The 22,450-nt window shown below is 37.6% G+C and overlaps 1 protein-coding gene across 3 annotated transcripts in view; it reads left to right on the forward strand.

The window, feature by feature from the left end:
- The window catches only part of STARD8 (StAR related lipid transfer domain containing 8), a 432,650-nt gene that overhangs the window by 204,179 nt on the left and 206,021 nt on the right, over positions 1 to 22,450 (forward strand). Inside the window, exon 1 of one of the 3 annotated variants that reach the window (XM_053699032.1) lies at positions 464 to 1,524. The exons of the other annotated variants lie outside the window; for them this stretch is intronic. Coding sequence (XP_053555007.1) covers positions 1,413 to 1,524 — 112 coding nt within the window. The 5' untranslated portion in view covers positions 464 to 1,412. Of the gene's footprint in view, positions 1 to 463; positions 1,525 to 22,450 lie in introns of those variants that run through there. 3 annotated transcript variants of the gene reach the window in all.

Consider the following 22,450-nt stretch of genomic DNA (forward strand, 5'->3'; position numbering starts at 1 on the left):
AATACCAGCGCTTCAGGTAAGTGAGCGGTGAGAGAAAACTCTGCTCAAAATGAAAAACTCGTAATCTAGCCGTTAATATCTTACTTATGTTATGGGAACAATAAAAATATATAATGTATTGAAGGTAATATAACAAAGTGAGAATATATTACTGGGCATGCAGTGAAATAACTTATCAGCAAGATATTAAACCACAGGATTTTGTTTTGTGGTTAGCTAATTGGTGTGTGGCCCTTTTTTCTGCCTGTGTGGGGGCCCTGTCATGCAATGCTTGGCCATGATTATCAGGGACATATATTAACAGCTGCAAGAAACAGCATCTTACCAACTCCAACAATCAGTGAATACTTGTTGTGTACAGTCTCCTCTTGCATCTTTTTTTGGGACTAGTAATCATCATGTGAATGGGGTGGGTGAGTTATAGAGAGCGGGGAGGGACGAGGTGACAGCTGTGCAGCCTTCATGTACGTGAGGAGATCATCTAGTACATAGGACAAAGCAAGACTTCCCTGGCACTGGATGGTTGCTAGAGAGGTGTGAGGGAGAGTACTTGGGACTAGTTGGCAGATTTTAACAGAACACATGCAGGGGGAATAGCAAAGCCAGCTGTAGAGTTTGAAGTGAGGAAGACAAATGCAGAATCGTTTATAATATCACAGCAAACAAAAACAGATATTACACATACAGGCTGTAACACACAGACACAAGACGCTGGTAAAAAAAAACACACAGACACACAAGAATCAAAATACAATATAGGCACATGCATAGGGACTCACACTAACATATACAGTTATACAGACACGCAGACATAAATCGGTAAAATGTAACTTTTATTACCATATAGTTCTAGATCACTGTAATAGATAGATAGAAAGATAGAGATAGATAGATAGATATAAATAGATAGATAGACAGATAGAGATAGATAGATAGATAGATAGATAGATAGATAGATAGATAGATAGATAGATAGATAGATAGATCGATAGGTAGGTAGATGTAAATAGATAGATAGAGATAGATATAGGTAGATATAGATAGATAGATAGATAGATAGATAGATATAGAAAGATAGATAGATATAGATAGCTGTACATTCAGGTATACACACTCATATTGTATATAACAACATACAAATGCACAGTCAAAGGTCAGTGTAGACTTACAAATAGGGAGCCCACAACCAGACAGATATATACTCAGTCACACGCGTACAGACAGACTCATACACATTCAAGCTCACACCCATTTACACATGCAGCTGTCTCAGCCTGAGGGAGGTTGGTGTCAGAGTTTCCAGGCAAGCTCAATATACTGAGCTCCTAATCTTAGCCGCTGGAATTCAGCTTCCCCTTGTTTCTCCTGAAGAGTTTTGGGGGACATGGTGAGGGTATCACTGGGGTCTCAGCATGGCAGAAATACAGGAAGGAAGCCGGCTGAATCGGAGGACACAATTTAAGGACCGTGCATCCAAGACTTGGAAACGCCTGCGGAGGAGGCTATCTGCTCCCCTAGAGCTGGGTGAGTGTAACCAGACTGCATCCCTGCCCTGGATGCTAACAAAGGCTCACAGTATACCCTGCTTGTATGCATATGGTACTTTTGTGATTCATCAAATATACATCAATACCTTCAAATGTTTTATTTCGTTTTAGGTTTTACTTTTTGTAAAAATACACAGCTCTGTGTATACATTAAAGGTCTGAAATATGTTTTTTTTAATAATATGTATACCTTGTTAAGGTTATCTTTCTGTGTATGGAATTATCTTTTCATAGTCATATCATAAAATTCTGTGTAGATATTTTAAGTTGCAACATCAAACAGCTGTGCAGGAAGGTCGGGTCTTTGTATCTACCTTGACTTCTGCTCATTTTCCTTGGCATTTTATTCCTCATGGTTCACAGAGTGGTCCTGTCAGTTCTTCCTCGATGGAATTTTGTTTTCTTTTGTTTAGTAGCAATAATACACACGTGCAGCAGGGCAGGTCTTTACGTGAGCTCTTGCTATTATAATAGTAATATCTAAAATACATTATTAATATTGTTATCGGCCGTGTGTGGTATTAGTATGGGCTCCGTGTATTTCACAGGGTGAGGCTCTGCGCAATTAACCCTTGCTCTCCTGCAGCTCATGACAGAGTGGGGATATATTGAGCCGTCTGTGGGCGTGTATAAATATTATGAGTGTGAGCTCATGTGTGGGATGGTTTTCTTACTGGTGACTCAATATTTTCTTTCTGTTCCCTCAGGTCTCTGACTCCTGCTGGATGGCAGCAAACTTAGTCCCTCAAAAAAATTAGGAACAACAGTGCAGCCACAGAGCCAATATAAACAGACTAAATAAATATATTATACAAAACAAGTACCTATATCAAAAGCGATATACTTGTTTGTTTTATTTTACAGCTGGCAGTGTGATATTAAAGAAGTAGGAAGAAAATGCCCCAGTGCATTAGAACATTTTCTTTTGCACTATTGCTTGCCTATATCTATGTGTTTAAACCCTGCAAAAGTGTTAAATGCATAGTTAAAGTAGCACCATACTGGCAATGCACTACAGGTTTGGAGCTGAACACAGGAGTTAATTGGAGGTTATGCACATATGTGGCATTTAATTACTTAGCAACAATTACAACTAGTAGTGGACTACCAGTATGGAGCTGCAGGGGTTAACTCATGTGTAGTGATGCAGTAGTGCAGTAAGAAAACACTCAAATGTATTAGAGCATTTTTATTGCAGCGTTGTGTTTCTTTAAACAGTCATAAAAATGCAAAATGAAACTGCTCTGTTTTATTCCATATATTGCTTATACATAACTGTATGTTTAGGCCCCTGCAAAGGGGTTAACCACATAGTTAAAGTTATCTCTGCTGGGAACTGAACACATCTGGTGAGACAATGACAAGAGGCACATGTGCATTGCTACCAATCACCAGCTAGGTCCCAAAGTTGCTGCTCTAGAGTTTACTCTAACTATGTGTTTAACCATTTTACAGGGGTTAGTTATATGCAAGTAAAAATGCAATAATAAAATGTTCTACCAGGTTAGCAATTTTATGTCTCTAACTTTTGATATTAAGAAAAACAATTGTGTTTTATTGTATTTATAGTATCATTTTGATAGTTTGGGGCCAAATTACGAGTAGCGCGCTTATTTGTCTGCACGCAAGGTAAATTGCATTCATGTTACAAGTTGAAAGTAAATTGGAACACATGAGCGCAATCGCCATTTACGCTAGATGATTACCGCAAACTCAGAGATTTGGTTAACTGTTTCACGAAACAAAAAAGTGTCACAAAACACATCAAAATACTTTACAACGTACAGTTACATTCATAATAACACTATCTGATAAAAATGATTCATAACAAAAAAGTTATAAAGGCTCAAAGAAATTAGATCTCAAGTGTTAGAAAAAAATGGCAGACAAAGGGCTTTAACATAGAAATAAACACATATACATGTCTACATATGTATATATATATATATATTTATTTATGTCTCTATATGTATACATATGTATTTATATGTGTATATATGTATTTACAGACATATATATATATATATATATATATATATAGTATATATATATATATACATATATAAACACACTAATACATATGTAGATATATAGAAGTGCATTGGAGCCCATTGCAGTTAAGTAAATGAAAACATGTAAAAGCATATTTATGCAATATTCAATTTTTAATAAATGTTTTAACAATGCATTTACTATAAATATTTTACATTCCAATGTTCTTCACATAGGGGAATATGTACTAAGTATTTTTAAATAGAGATTCCTATATATATCTGTATATATCTATACCTATATATAATCATATAAGATATATAGGTATAGATATAGTGTATATTGTACCAACATACTATCAGATATATGTAGAAATATGTATTTATGATAAATAGAACATATTCTTCTATGTGAAGAAAATTGGAATGTGGAATATTCATATTTTTATGTCCCAGTTAGCGCACTTGAGAATCTGTGTCTGGGTTTAGTCGAGATACTGACTAGTTTGTTTGTGTAGTTTATATTGTGTGCTTTGGTATTTAATATTGTTTAGTCATATCATTTTAAATACTGTACTATGATGTGTTTTTAATTGCCTTTTTAAAAAAGCTTGTTTACATGCATTACATGCGGAAATAATTTTTTCTGTATACAGAACACAGTAGTGCATTTTCACATATACACTTCGGGGCCTATTTATCATGCTAAGGTGGACATGATCCGCATTCCGCTGTAGCGGATCTTGTCTGCCCTACATTAATAAATGCAACAGCATACGCTGTTGGCATTTATCATTGCACACGCATTCCTTGTGAAATGCTTGTGAAATAACCGCCCCCTGCAGATTCGCGGCCAATCAGCCGCTAGCAGGTTGTGTCAATCAACCCGATCGTATCCGATCGGGCTGATTGCTCTCTGTAGTCTCAGAGGTGGCGGACGAGTTAAGGGAGCAACAGCCTTTTTTTTTTTTCTTTACTTTTTTCCCAAGCTGGGATAGGCAAATTTTATTACATTTTTCTTTTTACTTTTCTTTGCATAAAAGAAAAAAAAAACAACAACAAAAATCTAAAAAACACCCACAATCACAGCGAATAAACAAACTATAATAGTGCTTAGGCGAAAAATGCAAAGAAATTACTGCTAAGTCCGTAGGAAATCATATTGTCACTTTCCGTAATAAAAATTGTCACTTGTCAGTAACTTGATCACAACTATAATCTCATGTTGAAATAAAATGAAGGAATATAATTCTACACACAATCCTGTTGGGGTTGTGAATCAGAAAGCTTAAAATAAGCGCATCCTCTTGTGTTCATTACGTGATGTCACCAGAAGATGCTTAGTCCGTCATATATCCAACATCTCAAGTACGCAATCTAATTCTTACAACATGTCGACTTCTTCCATTCAACAACAAGTAGATCATCTCAAGCTTTCTCAGAACCAACATCACTTTTTTTTTTTAATTTTTAAAAATGTTTATATATTTGTATTATTTTCCCAACAAATGACAACTTATGACAATTTTTGTTATTTAAATGGATTGACATAAAATGTGCAATATGCATCAAAACAAAAATTAGACAGGTGCATACATTTGGGCACCTTAGTCATTTTGTTGATTTGAATACCTGTAACTACCTAGCACTGATTAATTGGAACACACAATTGGTTGGTGAGCCCATTAAGCCTTGAACATCATAGACCGGTGCATCCAATCACGAGAAAAGGTATTTAAGGTGGCCAATTGCAAGTTGAGAGTGCTGAAGAGTGGCAACATGGGGGCCTCAAAACAACTCTCAAATGACCTGAAAACAAAGATTGTTCAACATTATGGTTTAGGGGGAAGGCTACAAAAAGCTATCGCAGAGATTTAAGCTGTCAGTGTCCACTGTGAAGAACATAATGAGGAAATGGAAGACCACAGACACAGTTCTTGTTAAGATGCAAAAGATAGTTCAAAAGGAGCGTCTTTCTGGAGGCTAGGACTAGTATTAAGGTGTCTATATTAACCAGAGATCCTAAAAGATCTGATTAAAAAAAATATATATATATAATGGTGTTCACAAAAACAGAAGAAATGTAAATATAAAATGTATAAAAAGTTATGCAAAATTAGATAGAATAAGATACTAAAATACTTAATGAAAATATTAATATCACACAGAATATATACCATTAAAAATATCATAAATACATGTATGGATCCCATGACTAAAAGATAAACTACTTAGAAATAAAAACAATAAAAACAATAGATGCGGCTATTCGCAAATATAAATATGCAGTGTCTCAAGTCCTAATAAGTAGTGTGTATCAACATCTCATATAGATACAATAGGATTGGAATAAATGAAATGATGTTGATACACACTACTTATTAGGACTTGAGACACTGCATATTTATATTGCGAATAGCGCATCTATTGTTTTTATTGTTTTTATTTCTAAGTAGTTTATCTTTTAGTCATGGATCCATCATGTATTTATGATATTTTTAATGGTATATATTCTGATGTGATATTAAATATTTCATTAAGTAATTTAGTATCTTATTCTATCTAATTTTGCCATAACTTTTATACATTTTATATTTACATTTCTTCTGTTTTTTGTGAACACACACACACATATATATATTATATATATATTATATTTTTAATTCAGATCTTTTAGGATCTCTGGTTAATATAGACTCCTTAATACTAGTCCTTTCCTCCAGAGAGGCGCACCTTTTGAACTATCTTTTGCATTCTAAACCTTTTGGGTGCTAGGGGACCCATTTCCCTTTAGGAGCATATAGGACAGATTCTTCAGCGCTGTTAGATATTTTTCTCTGCTTACAGTTCTTGTTAAGGCCAGAAGTGGCAGGCCAAGTAAAATATCGGAGAGGCAAAGGCAAAGGATGGTGAGAATTGGCAAAAAGAGCTAACAGACCACCTCCAAAGACCTACAACATCATCTTGCTGCAGATGGTGTCACTGTGCATCGTTCAACAATTCAGCGCACTTTGCACAAGGAGAAGCTGTATGGGAGAGTAATGCGGAAGAAGCCTTTCTGCACACACGCCACAAACAGAGTCGCTTGAGGTATGCAAACGCACATTTGGACAAGCCAGCCTCAATTTTGGAAGAAGGTGCTGTGGACTGATGAAATAAAGATTGAGTTATTTAGTCATAACAAGGGGCATTATGCATGGCGGCAAATGAACTCAGCATTCCAAGACAAACATTTGCTACCCACAGTAAAATTTGGTGGATGTTCCTCATGCGGTGGGGCTGTGGTGGCCAGTGCCAGTACTGGAAATCTTGTTAAACTGAGGGTCGCAGGGATTCTACCCAATATCAGCAGATACTTGAGAATAATGTTGAAGAATCAGTCACAAAGTTGAAGTTACACCGGGGCTGGATATATCAACAAGACATCGACCCAAAACACTCCTCAAAATCTACTCTGGGCATTTATGCAGAGAAACAAGTACAATGTTCTGGAATGGGTCATCCCAGTCCCCAGACCTGAATATCATTGAAAATCTGTGGGGTGATTTGAAGCGGGCTGTCCATGCTCGGCAACCATCAAACCTAACTGAACTGGAGATGTTTTGCAAGGAGGAATGGTCCAAAATACCTTCATCCAGAATCCAGACACTCATTACAGGCTATAGGAAGCATCTAGAGGCTGTTATTTGCCCAAATTTATGCACCTGTCAAATTTAGTTTTGATGCATATTGCACATTTTCTGTTAATCCAATAAACCTAATTTCACTACTGAAATATTACTGTGTCCTTCAGTTATTTGATAGATCAAAATGAAATTGCTGATCCAAACACCCAATTATTTATAAATGAAAATCATGGAAATTGTCAGGGGTGCCTAAACTTTTGCATACTACTGTACATTTTGTAGAATGCAATAAGTTTTTGATGGGTTAATACATCAGCACCCTGACATCTATAACCTTGGAGCAGCGGTCTTAAGACCAATGCTTCTTAACTCCTGTTTCCCGGCGAGCCTGAAGGCTGCGCGGAAACGGCTGCATTAGACTGAATACAGGCCTTAATATATTGGCCACTTCTAGTTGTTTTCTTAATTTGGTGGTAAGAAAACCCACCGGCATTCAATGGGGTGTAGTCTTGTGTATGCTTCCCATTCTAACTGTGATACAGTGTGACATGGCAGCCATATAGTCACCTATACGTACACGTACATTTGCTGAAGTATATTTTGTATTAGAGAAGATATTGCGCTTTGGGTTAGCCTTGGAAAAACGAATGGTGTTTTCCATCTTCTCTCACAATAGCAATAGTATTGGGTAAAATGGGAGACTACAGTGAAGGTAATTTGTAACCATTTCAATAGTGCTTTTCATTTTGAGACTGTATAGGTTTTTTTTTTAATAATTTTTGATCAATTTTTACAGCTGTGTAGCAATATTGTGCAGCTACAGAGCATCAATTGTAAGCCAGGTAGTCATCATGATGTATCTATACTGCTAGCTTTATTGTTTTTATAATGACCATGTGACTATTTACCTTCCAGGCAATGCTGGTCCTCCACCTCAGTTTGTTGACACACAACAAACAGTAAAAGTGCATGAAAGTGATAAAAATGCTTAGTTCAGCTAATCACAAGATGTAGGATATCATTGGCAACTATTGTGTTTAGTGCCCATGAAAGGTGGTTAGATACCAAAGAGGAGACGAGGAGAAGGGTTGCTTGTGATAAACCTTATTTTATGTGACAGAGAGGCTGACCTGGTTAGGGAAGCATGGAGATGTTTGTAGGAAATGTGGACAAATTTAGAGATAGGGAGACAGTGGCAAGTTTGAGGTGTGCATATTAACGCTGGTTTTCCTATATTTAGTGCAGTTTACAGGCTACTGCTCTACAGTTATGGTTAGGGAGCAAGGAATGTGTAGTAGTTAATGTTGCATATTTTGTTGTGTTTTGATTATATTACATTAGGTATTTGTGGCATTGCGTGTGGTGTGTTGCACAATGAATGCTGTGTACATATGTAGTTTGTATGTTATTTAGTAGTGGGCGGCAGTGGGTGGCAGAAGGTGTGTGCATATGTGACAAATACTCTTATGTTTGGCACTTTTCTCTGTTTTTATTGTGACTGTGCTGTGCAGTGGTATATGGATCATATCCTGTGAGGTGGGAAAAGCGGTCTGAAAGACGCAAAGCTCATGGCCAGAACTTTCTTGTTACTATGTTTAGTGAATGCAAGACCAGATCCCTCCCTCACTAAGGGCACGTATCTTGTTTAGTCCCTACAGTGCTCCAGTCCTGTACGTGCTCTCACTGTCCTTCGGCGTGTCTCATGCATTCACCAAACATATCAGTGTAGCACCTCACCTAATCACTATTTCTCTTTCTGCAAACCACCCAACATTTATAAGAGTAAGAAAACAAAAGAAAATGTAAATGTTGGTTTGTGATCTGAATGCACCAATAAAATTAGGGCCAGATTACAAGTGGAGCGCTAATTAACGCACCCGCTCGAGCATTATTTGCACTAGAAGTAAGCTTTTTGCGCTCATCGGGTTGCACTCATATTATGAGTTGAAGTAAACTGTTTTTGCTTGCGCGCTAACCCGACGAGCGCAAAAAGACGAACTTAGAATATATTGCATACATGTTACATGCCACTCTTGCGCAAACCCTGATCATCTATTCTCATTTGCGCTACCCCGATATGAAGATATGTTCTATTATATCATAAATACATATTTCTACATATATATGATATGTATTTGGTTTATATATATATATATATATATATATATATTATAAAATATTCACAAAAATACAGAAAGCACACAAGCGAACTACATAGTGCAGATTATTTTAATATGATGTAGAAAAGTATAAAAATTACACAAAATCACCACCCTGCAGGGTGTTGTACTCACTAAAGAGCCCTCAAACAATATGAGGTATAGAAGCCCTCTAGAAGAATGAGGTCCCTTTTAGAGTCCTCACTGATGACAGGAACGCTCAGCACATCCGATACATGATGGGGATTTTTAGGGGTCAAATTTTCAAGCTCCGAAGGCTACATCGTATCTGTACGTCCGCACTTTATTAAATCGGCCCCCAAATGTTAATGTTACCCCCGTGTTAAGACAATCGTATTTGATAGTCCTGCTTAGTCCTTTCCAAACATACAGTTGGATGGTTGTCCGTAACCAGTCACTGGTTAACTAGTTTGCCGGTGTGATTTCTATATTGTCATCCGCTGTTAATTGATACAGGTAAGTTTAATTACAAATTACAGGAGCATCACAAACTTGAAATGCAATTATTTATTCACAATTTTGAGAAGGCGCCAATATATTTTCCATTCCAGTCCATTTTGGAGTTTTGCGTGGAATGCGTCAGATTTGGCTTTTTTCTCTCCACTTTTTTGTGTCATACCAATACAAACAAAATAAATAAACATGAGAATGCCTAAACATTTGTAATTTGCGACAATTTTCTGGGTGAAGTGGTGCATTGTCTGACAGAAATGCAGGGGTGCCATTATTTTTGTCCATGACTGTATATACATACGTACATATTCATCTTTAGACATGTAAATGTTTGTATCTCAATGTTAAAGCCCTTTGCCTGCCTTTTTTTTTATTTAAACCTGAGATCTCATATTTTTGACCCCTTATAACTTTTGTGTGCAATATTTTTTTTATATATTTTTTATCAAATAGTTTTAGTATGAGTGTAACTTACTTCGTAATGTATTTTTGATGTGTTTTTTCAAACTGGTAATGCAGGCAGTAAGCTCGACAAGACTCAAAGGCCCTGTAATAAACCCTTATAGCTCGGGTACAAATGTTTGTGCTCACCTCGTAATCTGGCCCTAAGTGGGTTGTGTGGGACCCCCGGGGCCCACTAAATGTATACAGCTATCAGACATAACAAACTAGAATGCAGTCGAACGCATCACCATATTGATTACCAGGAAGTTCTTGAAAGGTTATTGACTGATGGCCAACCTGAGTTTCCTATGTAGAAGGCAAACATTTAAATCAGATGGTTTCTTAATGCAGTTTTAAAATCATATTGTTATCAGTTGTCAAACACGCAAGGAGTAATCATTTTATGTTAGATCTGAATAACACAACTTTTAAGGCACAGCTTAAAGGGACATCAACACATTTTTATGCATCACAAATTATTTTACTGTATCATATATGATCTGCATACAAAATATACACTTAAAAATCATTTTAAAGCTGTTGTGAGTATGGTTTATCTTAATGTTTTTTTATGCTGTGATCACTGTGTAGAATATTGCAGGGTTAGAATTCTGAAGTAAGTGGTAAAACATTTTTTAAGAGTCAAATTACAGAAATAGAGGACATTGTAAATAATAAATAAAGACTACAAAGTGCTTGCTAAGCCACTTCAGTTTGTCTCATTTACAGTGACCAAATTAGAGAAAATAAATTTAACAGGAAAAGCAGACAAAATAAATAATGAAACAACATTTCAAAATTTTGTTTTGGTATACTTTGCATAATTAAACATTGGGGGCCAGATTACAAGTGGAGCGCTTATAAACGCTACTGATCGAGCGTTTATTGATCTAGAAGTAAGCTTTTTATGCTCGTCGGATTGCGCTCCTATTATGAGTTGAAAGTAAACTGTTTTTGCTCACGCACTAACCCGACGAGTGCAAAAAGCCGAACTTACAATAATATTGCGTGCATGTTAATGTATTCTCTCATAGAAGGTTTTTTCCCCACTTTTTTTTCTCCAATGACTAACACCCTACTCGAGCAAACCTGATTTTATATTCTCATGTGCACTAAACCAACATAAAAATATAAATATTTCACATTCCAGTGTTCTTCACATAGAAGAATATGTTCTATTGATTCATAAATACATATTTCTACACATATCTGATGGTATTTTGGTACAATATATATTTATACGTATATCTATACATGGTTATATATAGGTATAGATATATACAGATATATATAGGAATATCTATTTAGAAATACTTAGAACATATTCTCCTATGTACAGAACATTGGAATGTGAAATATTTACAGTAAATATATAGTTAAAGCCTTTATTAAAAATAAATATTGCATAAATATGTTTTTTCATGTTTTCATCTACTTAGCTGCAAAGAGCTCCAATGCACTTATATATATGTACATATGTATGTATGTGTATATATGTCTGTAAAGACATATCTACACATATAAATACATATCTACATCTATGTGTGTATATATATATATATATATATATATATATATATATACATAGACACATATCTATGTATATATATATATATATATATATATATATACATAGATACATATCTATCTTTAGACATGTATATCTATGTATCTCAATGTTAAATTCCTTTGCCTGCCACCTGAGATCTCTTTGAGCCCTTATAACTTTTGTGTGCAATCATTTTTTAAATAATTTTTATCAGATAGTATTATATTATTATGATTGTGACTATACTTTGTAATGTATTTTTTATGTGTTTTGTGCAACTTTTTAGTTTTGTGAAACAGTTATCCAATGCTCTGAAGTCGCGGTAATCATTCTAGCGTAAAACGCGATTGTGCTCAAGTGATTGCGTTTACTTTTAACTCGTCATACGAGCTGTAAGCCCGACCAGTGCAAATCCCCACGATAAACCACTTATCACTCGCTCCACTTGTAATCTGGCCCTTAATTGTGGGTTAAGCTTTGAGTATTTTGCCCCTTTAACATAATAGTGCAAAGCAAAAAATATACTTCTGTTATCACGGTTATTTTGTTCTCTTGGTATCATTGCTGGCTCTGCAGCTGACTTAAACTATGTGTTTAACATTTTAGCATGGATTAAACTCACAGTTATATGCAAGCCACAGAGAGCATTTTCGTTTTGGACTTTTATATCTCTATATAGTTGTTTTTATACAAATTGTTTCTGTGTATTGTGATTAAATGTCATTATGCTAATGTTAACAGTACATAATACATTATTTAGCACTATCTTTTTTTAATATTAGCCATACAACATTGTGGAAAATGTTTAATAAGGGTCTAGTGTATAAGTTATGTGGCTCTTCTGCTTTATCTTTTTTTTCAGTACTGTATTATTATTGTCTGCAGTAGCAAGGCGTTAATAGGAAAACTGGCACATCCCTATAATCTCATTCTGCGCAGCTTTCCATTTAGATGTCAAGTGCAGAGGTTTCAGTGTGGGAACAAATGTGAGCGGTATCTGCAAATGACAGTAATGTAGCTGTAAGTCCCGTGACACTTGTTTAGCCATCAACACCTTCTGCATTCCTAGAAGGACTAACACGTCCTGCTCACAAAAAACCCTGGCAAATCCCTGATACCCTGATAGGTTTCTGAATATTTCCAGTGGATTGTTTGCTATCTTCGGAATGAGACAGGAAAGCAGTGCAAGCCAAAGAAACTGAAAAATATGTGCTGGTTAGGAGGCCATTGTATAGTGACTCCATGAAACATCAATATGGGACATATTTATGATGATAAAGGAATAGAAACAAATAAGATGCAGGAAACAAAATACATTTTTTAGCGTATCAGCAAGTCTTATGCAGGTCAGCAGATCAAATTTCCCACAGAAATATTCAGTATACTGTGCTTCAGCACTACACGCTGATAAAAAGAGTAGTGGCATGAAACTGAGGTTTGAAGATTACCGCTGTTTTCTTCTGGGCAGGTTAAAGGAACATGAAACTAAAAATGATGTGTAATGTTTTAAAAATCATGTTTTTTACATTACTCAGTAAAAGCTGTTCACATTGTTTTACTAATATATAAACAGGCTACACGGTCAATCTCAAAAGCTCTATAAGCTTTACTCCAGTTCATTCTCTGGTTTATGCATAGAACTCAACTCACAGGGGCCGATTTAACAAAGTGCTAGTGGACATGGTCCGCTGTAGCGGATCATGTCCGCTGCTTATCGATAAATGTCTGGTGAACTGTTTGTGCAATGCCGCCACCCCGGCAGATTCGCAGCCAATCGGCCGCTAGCAGGGGGTATCAATCAACCCGATCGTATGTGATTGGGCTGATTGATGTCCACAGCCTCAGAGGAAGCGTACGAGTTAAGAAGCAGCGGTCTTAAGACTGCTGCTTCTTAACTCCTGTTCCAGCGAGCCTGAAAGCTTGCACGGAAACAGTAACATTCAGGGCCATTCGGCCCTTGTTAAATCAGCCCCATAGGCTTAGATGCATAGTAAGGTTGCTGAGGGGCCTCCTTGTAGAAGCGACATCATATTTGAAACCCATTGAACATGCCTTTACCTATATTTAGTTTCTTAAGTGGGCGCCCCTGCCATTAAAAGAACATGAAACCAAAACTGTATTTCATGCTTCAGATAGAACGTACAATTTTAAACCTTAAGTCAATCGGACGTAGAGCTACATTATGTGGTACAAAGCCAATCATACCACATAATCTAGATCTATGTCCGACCTTCAGGCAGCCATGCATTCTCAGTTGTCAAGTGACAACCAAGACTTGTGAGCTACAGGAATCTGTCTTCATATGGTAACAGAGCACGATCAGTGCTACGTTACCATATGAAGCCAGATTGGCAAGTCGTTACAGACAGTAACACTGTCTGTGTCACTGTCTTTAATGATCATCCTTTGGTGCTGGTGGGAGGGTAGGTGGGAGGCAGAATGGTGGTCCATCGGCAGAAGTGGAAGTGAGGGAGGGGTGGGAGAAAAAAGGGAAATAAGAGTGGGGGACGCCCTATAAAACGATTGCGGGGAGGTAGAGAATAAAAAATAAACTGGGTACTGGCAGGCAGCTGTCAGAATCTAAAATAGCTGCCACTAGTTAGGGGGGTGGCTTAGAGAGCTGTTTGGGAGGGATCATGGAGGTGGGAGGGTTGAGGAGCGATCTCTACACTGTAGAAAAAAAGTTTAAAAAAAGGGGGGTGAAAAAGCCGGTCATGGGCGTTCAGGGGCCTCATCAGGATTTTTCACCTACAATAACGTGAAATTCAAGTTCTATTGTGTGTGTTTTTCTCCTCCTGGACATGTCTCGTTATTTCAAAGCTGATGATGTCTCATTTTTTTATTTTTCTGCTTTTTCTCTTTTAACCGTTTTCATGTTTTCCTCTGGGCATATGCTAGAATGGACTGGATTATAGCGGTGTTTTTATTTGAATTAGGTTGTGTTTTTTTCCAAAGGTTTTGAGGCTGTTTTTGTGATTCTTGTTGGTGGATGGTTAAGAGATCTATGTTGCTTTATTGATTACTACTACTTGCACAAATGGGTTTTATTGCATCTAGACCATTAAAGCCAGAGGATTTGTTAAATGAAAGCTATACTCAAAAATGTATTTAATCTATACAAAATGGCAGCATTCTTTGTCATGAACTGGTATGTTAATTTGCTGGTATGTAAGTTTAAATTTAAAGGAACATTAAACACCTCAATATATTAATTTAAATTGTTTAATTACATGTAGATAAACAACTTTACAATATACTTTGATTATTTATTTTGTTCTCCTTTACTGTAATTTAATTCTGAATATTGTGGGCTTCCCAATTCATGTTAAACATTGAAGTGCAGACACAGCTATATTCCACACAGTCATTGGTTGCACACTGTAGTAAGCCATTTATAACCATTCCTTATTGGCCTCAGAAGAAGTGTCCCTCTCTGCATCGATAACTCTGCAAATCTATTTCTGCAGTGCCCCACTCGTGGGTCATGCAGCAATAGCGCAATCTTGCTATTCTGAGCGAGATCGCGGCAGAGTGAAGCCCAGGACTGCAGCGACATACAGGGTACATCGCTGGTCCTTAAGGGCATAACGACCAGCGTTGTACAGGTTCGTTAAGGGGTTAAACTCTTTGTGGAGTTTGGCTATCGCTAGTTTTAAAATTACATGCTATAATGACGTATGGCCCTTTAAATAACTTTTGCTGTATATTTTTTTCAGGTAGTAAACGATCAGCATATTTAAATGCTTCTTTTTCATACACATTTTTAATTTCATAATAGGAAATCCTATTCTATGATTCTTTGTTATTAGTACATGAGAAAGCAGGTTACTAGGCATTCATACTATATTGTAATGAGAAACTGAGTACATGATAAGTAAATACATATCACTGAACTTTTAAATCGTAGCCTAGCATGCGTCTGATTATAAAAGGCAAGTATTTAAAACCTAGGGTCTCATATGCATTATATTCTATCCTAATGTAAACAATGTCCTGGAAGACAACAAATAAAGAGTCGCCTAATGATGCAATATCATTGGGTATAAAGATTCACAATAAATCAATACGTTGGGTACTACTACAAGGGTAATGCACAAACTGTGCAGTATAGGTGAGCCGAGACTTCTGAGCCGCTCGGCTGACTCATGCCCCACGCCAAGGATTCAGGAACACAGTAGATGCTTCACCGCTGACGTCACAATTAGCGTCCTTAACTCCCAATAAGATGTGATGTGGAAACCCTCTTACCGGCTAATTTCACCTTGATCGTACTTGACGTATCAGAGGCCATATAGTCCCAAAGCAAGAACAGGTTTACAGAGCGAGGTCGTATGATAAAAAATTTATTTAAAAGATTTAAAAACTTATAGGTTAACACAACAACGCGTTTCTTGGCACAAGCTGCGGTTTAATCAGGCTATTCTAGCCTAGATGTACCTGATTATAAAGTGGGTTTGAGCCAGAATTCCAGAATGCAAAGGTGTGTCTTTTAGAGCTCAGATAAAAGTTTTATAGTGAGAGACAGTAAGGCCCTGGGGCACTTTGTAAAGAAAGTGTTTTTAGTTTTTTGCAGATTAGACAAGGTAGGCTAACATGGTGCTAAGGGGGTTATAAAATTTTGCAACATATATATATATATATATATATATATATATATATATATATATATATATATGCCTTATACCTCTAATTGCAAAAACAGGGAACAGACAGCTTGATTTCATTCATAAAATGATTGTGTTTCCTGTCCTAATTAAAATAATAATAATGTCCCTGAAATGAACGCCATACTTATTAAAGGAATAAGTTGAGTACATTGGGAAATGGATGTGATCGGGTTGGCTGCATATAGAATATCCCACACCTAATGCTTGGGGCAGGACCAAATACATGACTTTTTAATGACATCCCACCGGCAATATTATTAACGATACACTCACACTAAATTATTCACTTTAGACTCAGCTGTTATCTCATATTCATCCTGGGGGATGTGGCATCTCACAGGAAACCCAGTAAATTACTCTTGATGCTCATTTCAAGGAATCTGTTTAGTAGAAAGCAGAGCAAGCAATTAATATTAACTACCCTCAGATGCCACTCTCTCTTTTTCTCTACCTTAGTTATATGGTAATGCAAATGTGGACCCCATACTTGCTGTCCCCTAATGTGCTCTGTCTTTCTGACATAGCCACAAAAAAATGTAATCTGCTTAAACCTTCCATTTCAGATCTGCTGTATGTTGCACAATATATTTATGCTGTGAGTGTTTAGGTAAATAGTAACTAGATGGTGACTTACAAAAGTAAATCAATATTTGAAGCATAGTTTTTTCACTAAATGTTTTTCTGATGTTTTCTCAGACACAGACTGTAAGTAATGTTACTTTACTGTAATTGCAGGGAATCATATGGAATCCCAGAAAAACATCTTTGTGAATGATCTGTCTGCATTTCAATATATCAGCTTTTATAGTACATAAAAACAGGTCCTACATATCTGCTCTTAAAGGGACACTAAACCCAAAATATTTGTTTCATGATTCATGTAGAGAATTCAATTTTAAACAACTTTCCAATTTATTTCTATCATCTAATTTGCTTCATTATTTAGATATTCTTTGTTGAAGAAATAGCAATGAACATGGATGAGCCAATCACACAAGGCAGCTATGTGCAGCCACCAATCAGCAGCTACTGAGCCTATCTAGATATGCTTTTCAGCAAAGGATATCAAGAAAATGAAACATTAGATAATAGAAGTAAATTAGAAAGTTGTTTAAAATGGCATGCTCTTTCTAAATCATGAAAAAAAAATGTGGGTTTCATGTCCCTTTAAGTGCTTAGTGGGAATAGAGAAGACACACGATCACACATATAGAACCACTTATATATAGGGACAATGTTTGATATTGTATAAGTACAATATATTTCAGTTTCATGTTGTGCTATTTATATTTGCCCACCAGAACTTAAAGGGACACAAAACCCAAAATGTTTTCTCTTGTTAAGTGTATCCAGTCCACGGATCATCCATTACTTATGGAATATATTCTCCTTCCCAACAGGAAGCTGCAAGAGTCCACCCACAGCAAAGCTGCTATATAGCTCCTCCCCTAACTGCCATATTCAGTCATTCTCTTGCAAGCCTCAACATAGATAGGAGGTCGTGAGAGTCTGTGGTGCTTTCTACTTAGTTTATTCTTCAATCAAAAGTTTGTTATTTTTAAATGGCACCGGAGTGTGCTGTTTATCTCAGGCAGTATTTGGAAGAAGAATCTGCCTGCGTTTTTCTATGATCTTAGCAGACGTAACTAAGATCCATTTGCTGTTCTCACACATTCTGAGGAGTGAGGTACTTCAGAGGGGGAATGGCGTGCAGGTTTTCCTGCAGATAAGGTATGTGCAGTAAAATATTTTTCTAGGAATGGAATTGACTAAGAAAATACTGCTGATACCGAAGTAATGTAAGTAAAGCCTTAAATGCAGCGATAGCGACTGGTATCAGGCTTATTAATAGAGATACATACTCTTGTAAAAATGTGTTTTAAAACGTTTGCTGGCATGTTTAATCGTTTTTTAACATATGTTTGGTGATAAAACTTATTGGGGCCTAAGTTTTTTCCACATGGCTGGCTTAAATTTTTTATAGAAACAGTTAACTGAAGCTTCCCACTGTTGGCTGTGGCAGTTTGTTGTGTCTGTTTTTAAAAACGTCTATGTCGTTTTTTTTTTTTGATCTGTTTTTTGCATTAAGGGGTTAATCATCCATTTGCAAGTGGGTGCAATGCTCTGTTACCTTATTACATGTACTGTAAAAATTTCGTTTGTTTTACTGCCTTTTTTTCACTGTTTTTCAAATTTTGACAAAATTTGTTTCTCTTAAAGGCACAGTAACGTTTTATATATTTGCTTGTTAACTTGATTTAAAGTGTTTTCCAAGCTTACTAGTCTCATTATTAGTCTTTCTAACATGTCTGACATAGAGGAAGCTCTGTGTTCATTATGTTTTAAAGCCATGGTGGAACCCCATCTTAGAATGTGTACCAGATGTACTGATTTCATGTTAAACAATAAAGATCATTTTTTGTCTTTAAAAACATTATCACCAGAGGATTCTGTCGTGGGGGTAGTTATGCCGACTAACTCTCCCCACGTGTCAGACCTTTTGACTCCCGCTTTAGGGACTCACGCTCAAATGGCGCCAAGTACATCAAGGGCACCCATAGCGTTTCTTTTACCAGGGGATTCTGTCGAGGGGAAAGTTATGCCGACTAACTCTCCCCACGTGTCAGACCCTTCGACTCCCGCTTCAGGGACTCACGCTCAAATGGCGCCAAGTACATCAAGGGCGCCCATAGCGTTTATTTTACAAGACATGGCAAAGGTGGTGAATAATATTCTGGCTGCAGTATTAGTCAGACTACCTGAAATTAAAGGAAAGCAGTTAGCTCTGGGGGTAGATACAGAGCATACAGACGCTTTAAGAACCATGTATGATACTACTACAATATGCTTAGTCTGTGGGTGATTTTTTTTTTTTTTTTTTGACTCAGGGAAGATGATTTAACCTGATTCTGATATTTCTACATTTAAAATTTATGCTTGAGAACCTCCACTTGTTGCTCAGGGAGGCTTTGGCTGCTCTGAATGAATGTGTACAATCGCAGGGCCAGAGAAATTGTGTAGACTGGATAAATAATATGCAGTGCCGGTGTGTACTGATGTTTTTCCAATACCTAAAGAGGTTTACTAAAAAATTTTTAATAAGGAATGGGATAGACCAGGTGTGCCGTTCTCTTCCCCTCCTATTTTTTAGAAGAATGTTTTCTAATAGTTACCACCACACGGGACTTCTGGCAGACAGTTCCTAAGGTGGAGAGAAGAGTTTCTACTCTAGCTAAGCGTACCACTACCTCTGACGAGGACAGTTGTGCTTTTTAGATCCAATGGATAAAAAATGTTTATTCAACAGGGTTTTATCCTGCAGCCCCTTGCATACATTGCTTCTGTCACTGCTGCTGCAGCGTTCTGGGTTGAGTCTCTTGATGAGGCTTTACAGTTAAGCGACTCCATTGGATGAATATATTTGACAAGCTTATGCTAGCCAATTCCTTTGTTTTCTGATGCCTTGTTCATTTGACTAGACTAACGGCTAAGAATTCTGTTTTTTACTATACTGGCGCGCAGAGCGCTATGGCTTATATCATGGTCAGCTGTCGTGACTTTAATAAATAAGCTACTTAACTTCCCTTCAAGGGGCAGACCCTATTCGGGCCTGGTTTGAAGGAGATTATTGCTTATATCACTGGAGGAAAAGGTCATGCCCTTCCTCAGGATAGGTCTAAATCAAGGGAAAAAAAAAAAAAAAAAGTCTAATTTTCGTACCTTTTCAAAAACTTCAGGGCAGGTGTGGCATCCTCTTCCTCTAAGGCAAAACAAGAGGGAATTTTTGCTCAGTCCAAGGCAGTCTGGAGACAATCGGACCTGGAACAAAGATAAGCAGGCCAAGGAGCCTGCTGCTGCCTCTAAGGCAGCATGAAGGAACGGACCCCTATCCGGTAACGGATCCTATAGGGGGCAGACTTTCATTCTTTGCCCAGGCGTGGGCAAGAGATGCCCAGGATCCCTAGGTATTGGAATTTATATCCCAGAGATATCTTCTGGATTTCAAATATTCCCCCCCAAAAAAAGGGGAGATTTCGCCTTTCACAATTATCTGCAAACCAGATAAAGAAGGAGGCATTCTTACATTGTGTACGAGATCCATCCAGTTCCAAGAGAGGAACAGGGACAGAGTTTTTACTCAAATCTGTTTGTGGTTCCCAAGGAGAGGGAACCTTCAGACCTATTTTGGATCTAAAGATCTTAAACAAATTCCTCAGAATTCCGTCATTTAAGATGGAAACTATTCGTACCATCTTAACTATGATCCAGGAGAGTCAATAGAGGACTACAATGGATTTGAAGGATGCTTATCCTCACATTGTGATGCATAAAGATCACCATCGTTTTTCAGGTTTGCCTTTCTAGACAGGCATTACCAGTTTGTAGCTCTTTCCTTTGGGATATCTACAGCCCCAAGAATCTTTATGGAGGTTCTGGGGTCGCTTTGGCGGTCCTTAGACCGCGGGGCATAGAAGTGGCCCCTTATTTAGACGACATCCTGATACAGGCGTCAAACATCCAAATTGCCCAGTCTCATACGGACGTAGTACTGGAGATCACATGGGTGGAAAGTGAACAAGGAAAGAGTTCTCTATCCCCAATCTCAAGGGTTTCCCTCCTAGGGACTCTGATAGATTCTGTAGAAATGAAAATTTACCTGACGGAGTCCAGGTTGTCAAAGTTTCTAAATTTCTGCCGTGTTTTTTCATCCCATCCGCGCCCTTCGGTGGCTCAGTACATGAATGAAATCGGCTTAATGGTAGCGGCAAGGGACATAGTACCGTTTGCACGTCTACATTTCAGACCGCTGCAACTATGCATGCTCAGTCAGAGGAACGGGGATTACACAGATTTGTCCCCCTGTTAAACCTGGACCAAGAGACCAGAGATTCTCTTCTCTGGTGACTATGTCGGGTCCATCTGTCCAAGGGTATGACCTTCCGCAGGTCAGATGGGACAATTGTTACAATAGATGCCAGCCTTTTAGGTTGGGATGCAGTCTGGAACTCCCTGAAGGCTCAGGGATAGTGGACTTAGGAGGAGACCCTCCTTCTAATAAATATTCTGGAACTGGGAGTGATATTCCATGCTCTTCAGACTTGGCCTCAGTTAGCAACTCTGAGGTACATCATACTCAGTCGGACAATATACACGACTGTGGCTTACATCAGCCATCAAGGGGGAACAGAAGTTCCCTAGCGATGTTAGAAGTCTTACAATAATTCACTGGACAGAGACTCACTCTTGTCTATCAGCTATCCATATCCCAGGTGTTGAGAACTGGGAGGTGGATTTTCTAAGTCGTCAGACTTTTCTTCCGGGGGAGTGGGATTTCCTCCGGAGGTCAAGACCAAGCAGGAGAGGGCTTTGGTGTTTTTGACAGCGCCTGCGTAGCCACGCAGGACCTGGTATGCAGATCTGGTGTACATGTCATCCTTTCCATCACGGTCTTTGCTTCTGAGACAGGTCCCTCTACCTCAGGGTCCTTTCAACCATCTAAATAGAATCAATCTGAGATGGACTGCCTGGAGACTGAACGCTTGATGTTATCAAAGCATGGCTTCTCCGAGTCAGTCATTGATACCTTAATACAGACATGAAAGCCTGTCTCTAGGAAAATTGAACATAGATATGGTGTAAATATCTGATTGTTATGAATCCAAGGGTTACTCATGGAGTAAAGTCTGGATTCCCAGGATATTATCTTTTCTCCAAGATGTTTTTGAGAAAAGGGTTGTCAGCTAATTCCTTAAAAGGGGACAGATTTTTACTCTGTCTATTTTTTTGCACAAGCGTCTGGCAGGTATTCTAGACGTTCAGGCATTTGGTCAGGCTTTGGTTAGATCCAAGCCTGTGTTTAAAACTGTTGCTCCGCCATGGAGCTTAAACCTGATTCTTAAGGTTCTTCAAGAAGTTCCGTTTGAACCTTTTTTGTTCCATAGATATCAATCTTTATCTTGGAAAGTTCCTTTTGGGTAGCTAATTCCTCGACT

The sequence above is a fragment of the Bombina bombina genome, chromosome 1 (assembly GCF_027579735.1).
Source record: "Bombina bombina isolate aBomBom1 chromosome 1, aBomBom1.pri, whole genome shotgun sequence".
NCBI classification, from domain to species: domain Eukaryota; kingdom Metazoa; phylum Chordata; class Amphibia; order Anura; family Bombinatoridae; genus Bombina; species Bombina bombina.